Source organism: Stigmatopora argus, chromosome 5 (genome assembly GCF_051989625.1).
Source record: "Stigmatopora argus isolate UIUO_Sarg chromosome 5, RoL_Sarg_1.0, whole genome shotgun sequence".
In the NCBI taxonomy this organism is placed as follows: Eukaryota; Metazoa; Chordata; class Actinopteri; order Syngnathiformes; family Syngnathidae; genus Stigmatopora; species Stigmatopora argus.
Window position 1 is genome coordinate 20,036,874 of NC_135391.1, and position 13,127 is coordinate 20,050,000.

Below are 13,127 nucleotides of genomic sequence, written 5' to 3' on the forward strand. Positions count from 1 at the left end.
GTATTTAATTATATGTGCAGAAAAAAATCAATGACGTAGATTTATTTTTTTTATTTAAAGAGTGACGTTTATTGTTCAATATGGTATCTTTACATCTTATTAAATTGCAAAGCAGGAGTCGAATGAGAAGCGCTCGACTGGGATTCGGCGGTGACGTTATCGTGTTCTTTTTTCCAGTTCAGGCGCGCGGTCGTAAATTCTTGCCTCTGCCGTAAAATCTGAAGGAACAGGGCAACCTAAAATGAAGTGCGGCTGGCCTCACTTGACCGCAGTCCGGTGGCGGTATGATTGCGGATGGGTGTTTGTCGTTCTGTGTGTCCGGCTGATTTGGGAGCAGTCTGGAGTGTACTAGTCTGTCTTTCGCCAAATGTCATCTGGGATAGGCTCCGGCAAACCCCCGCAATCCTTACAAGGATGCGCGGTACGGCGAGATCAGAAAGTGTCGCAACTCTTTTTGAATGGCCCGGCTTGAAACAACGATCAATGAGAAATCGGCAGTTGTGCATTCGGCCCGCCCAATTGAAGCCACCAATAGGAAACGCCGTTGACTTTTTAAACTCCACCACGCTTTTGCCTTCAGTTATCGGTGCCTCCAGAAAGTGTTAGCTTCACCGTTTCCCGATTCGCTTTGGAAACGTATACGTCCAAGTAACATGGCAAAAGGTAACCAAAACCATTTTCAATGTATTTTCTCTTCATAAAGTTCCTTGGCATTTTAGCTAGTCCGGCCGATAACAACCTGCTACACGGCTGGAATAGGAGCAAAAGTGTTGCTTTGTGTGTTTACAGGGAAAAAACAAACTGAAAATACAGAGAAAATTAACAAAATCTCTACTGCAGTCACTTCCAAAGAAGCCAAAGAAAACCAGCCTCTGGGTAGACAAGAGGTTTGTTTGCAATTGCGCTATTCTTTTGCTGCACCGAGTCATTGATTAGTGTTACCCGAATGTAAATTTTCGTATTAAAACAAAGGCGTCAATGTTGAAAACGAGTTTATCAAAACAAAAATGTTAAGCTTACAGGCGATATGAATGCTACAAATTACTTGAACATGATAGCAGAACATATTATGGAAACAAATCCATCCTAAAAGTATCAGAAATGCATTAATAACAAACTAGATCACAATTACAGTGTTATTCTTCCTTTCTCCAAACAGAACATGTCGCTCCCAGAATGGGATATAGATTTTTGCAGTTTCATAGGCTTTTAATTCCATACCTGTCAACCATGGCCAATTGCTCTCCTTAGTAATGATTGCAATTCCCCTTATTAAGTGATGATCTATATCTATATCTATACTCTATACCAGGGGTGTCAAACTCATTTTTTTGTCGCGGGCCACGTGGTAGTTTCGATTACATCCGGAGGGCCGTTATGTCTTCTAACTAGGCTGCCAAAATTAATCGATTAATAAATTGACAGCTTTCTCGATCGTGCTAATCGATAGATAATTTTTCGACATTCAAATTAGTACAAATTGTTTGCAATTATTGATTTAAAATGAGGGAACACTGGAAATACAGACGCTCCCCTACTTACGAAGGAGTTAGGTTCCGAGCGATTGTTCATAAGTTGAATTTGTTTGTAAGTTGATTCAGTGCTATATTTTGTATTATAATTTATGTTTAAGGCCTATATAAGTATATTGAAGGTTTATATAAGTGCATTTGTATATTTAAGGCTTGTAAAAGTAACACGCATTGGTTTGTACTGAAAAAAACATTTAATAAAATGGAGAGAATATGTACAGTACTGTATAGAGAGAGAGAGAGAGAGAGATTTATGTATTAGAAACTGGCCGAAAGAAGCAATCTAACGACGATTGCACAGTTTTCTTCTTTTTTTTCATCATAAATGATGCGGTAGCACTGTATGGCATCATTCAATTGATTTGCAAACTTTGTGCAACGTTCAATATTTGGGTCCTGCTGCTCGATCTTTCTGTTTATAAATGGTACTGACGGTCGAACGATTCAATGCCCGTGAAACGCTCACCACTCTCACGCGCATCAAGCTTCGTTATTATTGCCACTCGTTTCAAATGAAATGGCTTGCCTCTTCCTTGCAACTCCCTCAATAGAAGCATTTCGCTTTTTACCAACCATATTCAATAATGGATGCACGAGATATTTAATGATACAAATGAAAAAGGTTCTTTGCACACTGGAGATACGTTCACGCACTTCCGCATTGCAACGAAGAAGGTAGATGCTGGGTGAGGTGAGCCCTCACAGCGCCAGGCGTCGGTATTAGCGGCGGAAAGAAGCACTACTCGGAAAAAAATACAAAATTGGACTTACGAACATTTTTCGACTTAAACGCAATTTGCAGACATGTTCGTATGTACCGTTGTTCGTAAGTTGAATGTTCGTAAGTAGGGGAGCGTCTGTAATCTACAATCTTCATTTGAATTTCATCATAAAACAGAAAGTTGGCACTCATCATTTACTTTCTCGGGCCACACAATGATGCGGTGGGCCAGATTTGGCCTGCGGGCCGCCACTTTGACACGTGCTCTATACTATTATATAAATGGATCTTTGTGTGTGTGTGTGTGTGCATGCGTGTATCTGTTCTTTCCCCATGGACTCTGAAACGGCTGAACCGATTTTTATGAAAATTCACAGTTATACTTGAGGCGTCTGCGAGTGTTTTAGGCTAGGTTTTGTGTCAAGGCACCCTCGATAAGTATCGAAAATTGATAATCGAAGAAATCTGATTTTTTGAAAAATGGTCCGAGGTAGTAATCATGCTTGGACACGCGATGGCGGTGTTTCCCAGCTCAAGATACCTGTACATAATTGAATACACCTTTGCTGTGCTAGGAATGTAACACACATTTTCCTTTTTCATCTAACCCATTTTTCAAAAGAGATTTTTTTTTATAGCGCAACAACCATCTTCAAAATGTATATATAAATTTAAGTACGCAAGATCAGCGGGCTCTTAACAGAAAATAAAATAGATAAATAAAATGTAAAAAAATAAAATAAAAATGCATTGCGCTCCCCCTCCACCTTTACATCCACCGGAAATGGCTCACGATCGTGTTACCATTTTCATTCAAGACCCAGTTCAGACATCAAACAAGAAAAGCTGCCGCCATTCGAGCCAACAGAGCTCAGCTCAGCCAGGAAGACTCAGAATCCCCGTGACTGCGCGACAGTCAACGGCAATCTCAGACTAGAGCGGCCGAACTAAATTTAAATGTGTGTGCGTGTGTGTAGGTTTGTCTTTACCCTCCGTTCTCTGGAACGGCTAAACCGATTTTCATGAAAATTCACACAGTTATACTTTAGGCGTCTGCGAGTGTTTTAGGCTAGGTTTTGTGCCCAAGTCAAAGCACCCTCGATATGTATCGGAAATCGAAAAAATTGGGTTTTCAAAAACATTGTCCGATTCACACCAAATTCGACACACGTTTGTAAGATCCCGTCATAAGTGTTAATCCGGAGTTTCAAGACCATGGGTCTCTTGACAGCAAAAATCTAAACTTATTAATAAATGCATCTTTGCCTCTGTGCGTGTGTGGGTATCTGTCTGTTCGTTCCCTATGCACTCTAAAACGGCTAAGCCAATTTTCTGTTTGATCCCAAGGACTCCGAAACGTCTGAACTGATTTTCATGAAAATTCATACAGTTATACTTTAGGCGTCTGGGAGTGTCATAGGCTACGTTTTGCGTCAAAGCACCCCCGAAAAGTATTGAAAATCGATGATCTAAAAAATCCAGTGTTCAAAAAAATTGTCCGAGTCACACCAAATTTGACACACGTTTATAAACTCCCATCATAAGTGTTAATCTGGAGTTTCAAGAACATGGGTCTCTTAACAGCAAATATAATCCCCAAAAATTTAAAATACCAAATTCATTATTTATTGCCGCCTGTCGCTAAGTTCTAACATCCCCCAATACCTCCTCTTGCCAAAATTTTACCTCTTTGACACAGTTCTCCTACATTCCAACCCTACATGAAAACAATACAAACCCATTATTCTTAAATCGTCTTTACATTAGAACCCTGTTGAACTCTTCTGCTTGTAAACCATAAAGATGCAACGCGTCACATATTTACTCACATAGGGCGCACTTAAGTCCAACATTTTCCCAACTCAGTCAGTGTGCTTTTTATGCACTAAATTCAAGATTCTGTAGATGTCGCTGTTTGACACTGACAGCGAGACTGTCTAAGTACCGTAATTTCACACCTATAGGGCGCACTTAAAAGTCTAAAATTTTCTCTAAAATGGATGGGGCACCCAATCAGTCGGTGCACATTGTTTATGCACTAAATTCAAAATGTTGTGTGCCCTGACCGCTTGACTGACTGGTTTCTTTTCTTGCCGACACAATCCTTATTGAGATCAACCCAGCGGACGTTCACCCTATAAATAGCCTCCCGTCTATTCCAAGCATTATGGTAAATCCATTCAAAACATCCCAGACGAGTGTCAAGGCAGTTGACTTCCGTGTGCTCATATCGCTTTTAACCCTCCATCAGAGCTGCCAACCTCCATCGACCACATTTCAGGAGTACCCTTGTCCAATTTCCGTAGTTTTCCAGAGTGACTGTGATTCATGCCAAATCGATATAAAATGTAAATAAAAATAAGCGTAGGACAATTTAAATCAAACTGTTATTATCATGTTTTTACATTAATTGAAATATTGTTTTTGCAAATTATTGAAAATGTACAGCATAACGCAAATAAGTATAAAGAGTGAACAAGGTATAATTTGTTGATGATTTATTTGCAAATTCAAATTTCCACCACATTAACATGAGTTTTTCAGATGATTCAGTACCAAAAGCAATGCAGTCCTAATTTCAATCCAAATTTGTCCAGTTCTTCATATTCTCACCTGTAGCTGAACTTTCCTTAACAACTGGTACAGATAACAGGGACTGCTTAATTAATCCATCTTCTGGATGTGTAAATACCACTGGAAAATATTTGTCACTGCTATCGTTGCTGCCGTCACTACTTGGGGCGAACACTGGTGAACTAGCCGCAACATTGTTTGAGATGATTTCGGCTTTTTTTTTGCGAAACAATGGGCCCGCATTTTCAGCAGCACTTATTGGAATGTTGTGTTCAAGTAAAAACGCCACAAATTGCATTTCCGCTGTCGTTGTTTTATGTCGCATCTCTCTTCGCCTGAGTCTTTTCCAAACATCTGGCTGATGGAAGGTTGGTTGTCTCTACGTCAGTTCAAAGTTTTCTTCGTGTCTCGGTCCTTCCACGTGCGTTTTGCATTCATTAATTCCACCGTGTGACACGCTGAAGTTGCACTTGCATGTTGTGCAATGTGCAAATGTTGATCCTTTTGGAGACGGCGCCAACATGGGATATTTTGTTGAATAAGAAGCAATACATTTCTGTCAGTGTCTGGATTTCTTAAACGTTTCGTCGAAATTTGCAATCCATATCCATTTTGTGTTTATTCCGAGGAGGCATTATTGATTGAGCAGTGCTGTGTACGCCAACTTGAACTTCCTCTACAGCAACCCCGGAAATGAAAGGATTTGTTTCAAAACAAAAGAGTGGTAGTTTAGTCATCCTTAATAATACTCGCTTATGATAAAAAACAAGAATGAAAATGTTAGCGCGATCGTGGCCAACTATGCAATCGATTCCGAATTGATTGCCACACTGAAGTCGCACAAGACGAATCATTTGTCAGAATTTGTAACTTGGATGATTTACAATGCACTCGTGTTACCGAATTCTTCCGGTTTACAGTGCAGTTGAATAAATATGGCGGAAGCCGTAGCAATGGTGTGAATTTTGATGCATTTAAATTGGAAATGTGTTACTTTTCCAAAATAGTTGCTTAAAAAAATGTTTAGGTGACAATTTCTTTGGATTTCCGGACTTAATGGAGGCTGTCCGGGGTCCCGGATTTTGCATTGTGTTTCCGGGTAAACTCCTGAAATTCCGGGGTAGTTGGCAGCTCTGCCCTCCATACACGGGCAAGGCAGCGTCGCACGAGTTAAGTGACAATTTGGAATTTGTCAATGCTTTGGCCAAAGTGCCGGCAAGCACAGTACTTTGAGCTTTTGTCAAAGCTGTTATCACTATTATGAAACTGCACGGCGACAACTCTGACCATGACAATGAAATGGAATGCAGCATTGTTGGCAAACTCGCCCACTTGGTTGAACTCTATGTCGGATACAGAAGATAAGGACTTTGACAGATTTGTAGATGTTTGAATACTTTGATTTATATTTTCGCGAATACACATTACGTCAATAAAACAAAATCAAACGCAGTTTTGCTCCTGTTGCCTTTTTGAAACATTCGCTAGCATGCATCCTATCGTGTGTGTCATGCTATCACAACCATAGCAGCGCGTCTTTGAAACAAAGCGCCTTTTCTTTTGACCACAAAACAGAAAATACATCCGCAACTGATACAGTGCCCTTTCAGGCAGTGCGTCCTATAGGTTTGAAAATATGGTACATTGCTTACTGACACCCATGCGCATATCATGCTTAAACACAGCACGTAGCAGCCGACGATGACGTTTTTGTCTGCTACTAGTGACCAAAATGATCCGGATTAGAGCCGAAATGGGTAAAACGAGATTGGTTTTACAAAAAACGTACTTTTTTTAACATTGTTTTTCTTCCCCATACAAAAGTTGTTATATGGCGTACACAATTTGAAATGATCATAAACGTATAAAATATGGGAAAAACGTATAATTTGACAGGTATGCAATTCTGTTGTTGCTATGTGACCGTTCTGGTGTTCTGTCAACATGTGCTAGTGCAGCACTATAAAGTTAAGCATGATGTCATAGCTACAATTGTAGGAAAAAGTGGGAATTCCCTGATCCATAGCTTCCGATGACTTAACTAATAAATAATGGAATATACTGTCAACCTTCAACACTTCGTCACTACAGTACATGATAGGTTCACCAAAAGGTATTCCCAAATTCACCTTTCAATAAAAGAGGCATCTGAACTCATATCCTTTATTTCTTGCAAGAAGAGAATCGATCCACATGCGTCTCCGGTCAAGATCATTCTGCTCACTCGATGTCTCTCTCGCTAATTTATTCATAAGATTTTAACACCATGTCCCACAGAAGTCTAAACATTTTTAGAGTCTCATAACAATTTATCTCACTTCTCAAAACAATTGTAGGTCTGTCGAATCTTCCCAAGAGAGTTTTGATGTGAACCATCTTGAGAAGATGATGCTTCCCAAAATAATCCACACTTCCTAAGAGCGTTTGTTGTGTACCATCTTCAGAAGCCGATGCTTCCCAAAACAATCCAAAGTTCCTCAAATCTTCCCAAGAGCGCTTGTTGTGAACCATCTTGAGAAGCCGCTGCTTCCCAAAACAATCCACCGTTCGATGTGAACCATCTTGATGCTTCCCAAAACAATCCACAGTTCGATGTGAACCATCTTGATGCCCAAAACAATTCACAGTTCTCTTGATGCAAATCACAGTCCTTACTTTTGCAAGAGATGTATTAAAATGCCTTTTATTAATGTCAATAACTAAAATAAAAGCAAAGCCTTCTTCGTTGCAAGCACATTGTTGGAGTTATTTTGGGTATTTTGGGTACTATGCGTACAACGAAGAAATATTAATCATTATATGTATGTGTGGAATATTAATCATTATATGTATATGTGAAATATTAATCATTATAAGCTTGACAAACGCTTAATATAATTGTTACCGAAACAAATTCGAAGGTCACTTCCCCCTGCAGCTGGCTCCGAGGACGTTTAATTGTTTTGCCCTGGATTCGAGGACTGTTGACTTGACACCTCACCCAGGCCCTGGATCTGAGGACTGTTGACTTGGATTAAAACCTCGACCCCTCACCCAGTGGAAAGTCACAATGAAGATCTGTTAAGGACTCTTAAATTTTTTGACTTGGATTTCGCAACAGATGGCGAAATCGAATCAATCTCCGAAAATACTCGCAAATTGTTTTAAAATAGTGTTGCTCGGTCGACCTGATATGCAATTGTTGTTGTAGTTGTTTTTTTACCTTAATTGTGTTGTTCGGGTTAACGCTTATGCAATTGTTTTGAATAAGATAACCTTAATTGTTTTGATTCTAATGCAACTAAATGGACAGGAGAGGATTGGTTTCTTTAGAATGAGCTGTGACGAGGACGAGTAAGGGTTGATTCTCACTTGCAAGATAACGCTGCATTATGTGCTCCGATGTCTTTCTTATATTAAAGTATATCTATTAATGAACCTAACACACATATAATGATTATATTTCAAGCAAATTTATAATAATGATAAACCTAACATTCCCCCCTGTTATTATATATGATACATTTGGGGGAAGTCCGTTGTCTCGATCTTTACCAGAATTCACCTTACTTGCATATCTGGCCTGAAAAAGGAAGAACAAAATCATTCTCGTTCAACTCATTTTCATAATTTGCATAATCCTGGACATCAATGTTATCACCAGTAGGCTGTCTAATAAGCAGATACAATCCTTGTAATTCGGAATTTGTTAGAGCTACTGTATCAACCCTAAGTCGGTCTAGCAAAAAGCGTAAGCAGGGGATAAGACAATACCCACACATTGTCAAAGTATTAGCCAAAACAGCTATTGATATCACCTCGGTGAAGGCCAATTTTTTTTTTACATTTGCCAAAGGCCTTATCCCACCAGTCTGCCAGAAGGTGGACAGTTCCACTCCAGGGTGCCTCTTCGTTTCCGGTTCAGGGTCTGCAGGCCTTCAACAGCCCAGGTCAGGGACCCATTGGGGGACGTGTTGTTGAGTGCAACATTTTCAAACATTGCATACACCCCCTGCTCCCTCAAGAGCACATCAACCGCCAGAAGCATATCAACCGCTTTGCGGTCCTGGAAAGTCATGAGACTGGTGGCTGCCAGCTGTTCCTTCATTGCAAATCCAATTTCTTTTTTTGGACATTGTAATGGATGTTGTTCATCCTATTCAAATTTTTATTTGGCGTAACCCAAAGAAAAATAGACTCCTGCTGCAATTTGGCGTAACCAACCCATAAGTCGGATCGCCATCCCTCAATGAGGCTCAACGTCGTCGAGAGAGGCCAGTCGCCGCACCGAAATTCCGAGCCGCCAATTGTATCTCCTCCACTCTAAAACAGATACTGATAAAAACAGTGAAACCAAAGCACATAGTCCTGTTTCTTTTTTAACAAGAGTTATATAATTTATTTGCCCCACTTCACCACCATAAGCGAAAATGTGGAATCAGTGCGACCGTTTGTCTTGGACAATTGTCACACCATGTCTCATCTACCGCACCCAGATTCAGACCATGCCCTGTAAGGTTCAAACAGGTAAAGTTAGCACAGTGAAAAAATTGACTTGTCATTCACTGCTTCCGTAACAGGATAGACACCGTTTAAATATTTTTCCTTTTCTTTACAAGCAGGACACTTTTCTCTTTTGTAGAACACTTTCCCCAAAAAATGGTGATTGAGGGAGATGTTATATCCGATCGCATTTTCCCTCGTCTGGTCGTTTGTTTTAACCCTTTGTAAGAAGGTTTAGTCTCAATTGAAACGTTTGAACCGTTAAAACCATATGGAGACAATAAAACCCATATACAGATGCTCCCCTACTTACGAACGAGTTAGGTTCCGAGCGATTGTTCATAAGTTGAATTTGTTTGTAAGTTGATTCAGTGCTATATTTTGTATTATAATTTATGTTTAAGGCCTATATAAGTATATTGAAGGTTTATATAAGTGCATTTGTATGTTTAAGGCTTGTATACGTAACACGCATTGGTTTGTACTGAAAAAAACATTTAATAAAATGGAGAATACATACAGTACTGTATACATACATTAGAGAGAGAGAGATTTACTAGAAACTGACCGAAAGAAGCTATCTAATGACGATTGCAGTTTTCTTTTTTTTTATCATAAATGATGCAGTAGCACTGTATGGCATCATTCAATTGATTTGCAAACTTTGTGCAACGTTCAATATTTGGGTCCTGCTGCTCGATCTTTATGTTTATAAATGGTACTGACGGTCGAACGATTCAAGTTGTATGCCCGTGCAACGAGCATCAAGCTTCGTTATTATTGCCACTCATTTCAAATGAAATGGCTTGCCTCTTCCTTGCAACTCCCTCAATAGAAGCCTTTCGCTTTTTACCAACCATATTCAATAATGGATGCACGAGATATTTAATGATACAAATGAAAAAGGTTCTTTGCGCACTCGAGACACGTTCACGCACTTCCGCATTGCAACGAAGTGGGCAGAAAAAGGTAGATGCTGGGTGAGCTGAGCTCTCACAGCGCCAGGCGTCGGTATTAGCGGCGGAAAGAAGTACTACGGGGAAAAAATACAAAATCGAACTTACGAACATTTTTCAACATAAACGCAATTTGCAGACATGTTCGTATGTACCGTTGTTCGTAAGTCGTATGTTCGTAAGTAGGGGAGCGTCTGTACAAAGTTCTTTCCAATTAATAATGGAGTGGTTGCATTTTATTGGGTCAGAAAGTTTACCCGTCTCCTCAAACGTTTCAACTGAGGGAACCTTCTTACAGTGCAAAAGGTGGCCCCACATCCCCTTGTCGGCGTGCTAGTGCTTCTTCTTTATACTGCAGGTTGAGCACCACCGTTGGTCCAGTCCGTTTCCTGTTGAGAGGCACAGTCTTCTTCTGTTAATCCAAATTCAATGCGTTTTCTTAAAGATTTTTTTTATGTAGTCAGCCAGATTAGCCTCATCATCCAGTTCCAATCATGCAGTGAATATTTGTATGGTCTACTAAATAGGATTTCCATATGTTGTTGTCCTGTTGAACTCGTTTTGTAGGCAGTGATTTCATAACAAGATATGGAACCTTTTGTCCATCCAGCCAACTATTTTGTTAACACAATTTGGGTGCCATTATCACTATAAATCAATGGTTCTTTGGAATTTCAAATTGTGCACTGATATGCCGAGCACAGGTTAAGCATGCTCTGCAACCAACTTAACCCTATAAGTTGTGTAGTGGCACTGTACCGAGGCCACCATCCCGCCTGTCGAGACATAGGACTTCCCATGACTCAAGCTAGCTTTGTTAAAAGCAGCTCACCCAAGTAAGCTGAGGTACCAATTTGTTTTTTGTTCTTTGATTTTCCCTCAGTGCTCCCAAATTTCCCATTGCAGAGCAGATTATTTGTTTCTCCACGTTAAGTTTCAAATGTGGAGTACTGCTGCTGCATTCTCGTCAAAATTTAATTTGGCGAAATTCTTGTTCTTTTTGTTTTTGTCCTAATCTGCCGCCGCCATCCCCGAAAGGCTTATTGGCGATTTCAGAAATAAATTTCAAATTTCCAATTCCTTTTCCACCTTGATATTTGATTGATAGATTATATCTTGGCGGCCAGCCATCCCCGAAAGGCTTATTGGCGATTTCAGAAATCAATTTCAAATTTCCAAATCCTTTTCCACCTTGATATTTGATTGATAGATTATATGTTGGTGGCCAGCCATCCCCGAAAGGCTTATTGGCGATTTCAGAAATCAATTTCAAATTTCCAAATGCTTTTCCACCATGATATTCTATTGATAGATTATATCTTGGTGGCATTAAAAACACAAAAAGACAGACAATCATCCACGCTCACACTCATAATCAGGGGAATTTAGAGTGTTCAACCAGTCTAGCATCCATAATTTTGGTCTGTGGGAGTAAACTGGAGTACCCGGAGAAAACCCACAAATTCTCGAGGACACCAGGAATACTCCACACTCTGGAAGGTCTGGATGCACCCCGCTTCCATTAGTAGATCCTCGAACCACAAGGTTGATGCGTTAATCACTAGTCTTTCAATTTGGGTCGTTAACCCACACATCAGTGGCCCGTAAATTTTCATCTCTAAAATAAAAGCAAAGCGTTCTTTGTTGCAAGCACATATATAATGATTATATTTCAAGCACAGTTATAATAATGATAAACCTAACAGTTCATCTAGTTTTTTTAAATATTACCGTATTTTCTCGCATATAAGATGCACCCTTAAAATGACTTAAAATCGTCGAATTTTACATTTTCTCGTTTATAAGCTGCCCCTGATTCACAATTTTTCACCTCCATATTCATGGATTTAATAGTGAGTACAAATGAGTTACTTTGAAGGGAAAATCTTAAGAAAAACCATCGCACGTGGTATTTCTGAGATACTGTATGAATCAGAAGCAATTATTAGGGTCAATATCATAAAGAAGTTAGTAATTCATCCAGTAATGAAAATAACCAACAAATAGTAAATGTTAATATGCCGAAATCTACTGGTAAAAAAGTATAGCAACGCTGTAAGTCTTGTGCGCATAAAAGCCGTACCATTGAGTCCGTCTTTTTTTTGGTTACAAATGCGGCTTATATGCGAGAAAATACGGTAAATATGAGTGTTCATATTCATGTTCGCGGCTCGGTGGGGCGAATGGTTAGCGCGTTGGCCTCACAGAGTTTACATGTTCTCCCTGGGCCTGTGTGGGTGTCCTCTGGGTACTGTGGTTTCTTCCCACATTCCAAAAACATGCATGGTAGGCTGATTGGACACTCTAAATTGCCCCTAGGTATGGGTGTGAGTGTGCATGGTTATCCGTGTCCTTGTACCCTGCGATCGGCTGGCCACCGATTCAGGGTGTCCCCCGCCTCTGGCCCGGGATAGTCAGCTGGGATAGACTCTAGCAACCCCCGCGACCCTAATGGGGATAAAGCGGTTCAGAAAATGAGATGAGATATTCATGTTCTGGTGGGTTTCTTATTTGGAGAGATGGACACACACATACATACACTGAAGGCCCTTCAGGATCAGGTCTCACACCAGCATTTTTTTATTGCAAGAGGGAAAATTACAACCTCTGATAATCAGCCTCGCGTTTATGATTTCTTTTCCAACAGGCAAAAATTGGCGTTTATTTGAATATTTGTGGGTGGGTTTCAGTTAAAAAAGAATTTCCATCTAAGGATTTTTCTATGATTAACCTGTCTGTTAATTAACTACTGGCAGAAACTTTCAGGCTAGAATTGAGATATATCATACCTTCTTGGACAGCCAGGGCTTAACAGAGATAAGGAAAAGTGCTTAACAAAGATAAGGAAAGTGGATATGACGA

At 39.9% G+C, this 13,127-nt stretch overlaps 1 protein-coding gene across 4 annotated transcripts in view; it reads left to right on the forward strand.

The window, feature by feature from the left end:
- Positions 1–179: 179 nt before the first annotated feature.
- Positions 180–13,127, forward strand: part of LOC144074127 (N-lysine methyltransferase KMT5A-A-like) — a 32,930-nt gene continuing 19,982 nt past the window's right edge. For 2 of the 4 annotated variants that reach the window (XM_077600327.1, XM_077600329.1), the window contains exons 1-2: positions 560–663; positions 790–887. In XM_077600327.1, the coding sequence (XP_077456453.1) occupies positions 654–663; positions 790–887 (108 nt within the window). In that variant the 5' untranslated portion in view covers positions 560–653. Of the gene's footprint in view, positions 664–789; positions 888–13,127 lie in introns of all 4 variants that reach the window. The other 2 variants (XM_077600330.1, XM_077600328.1) reach the window with 2 other exon arrangements.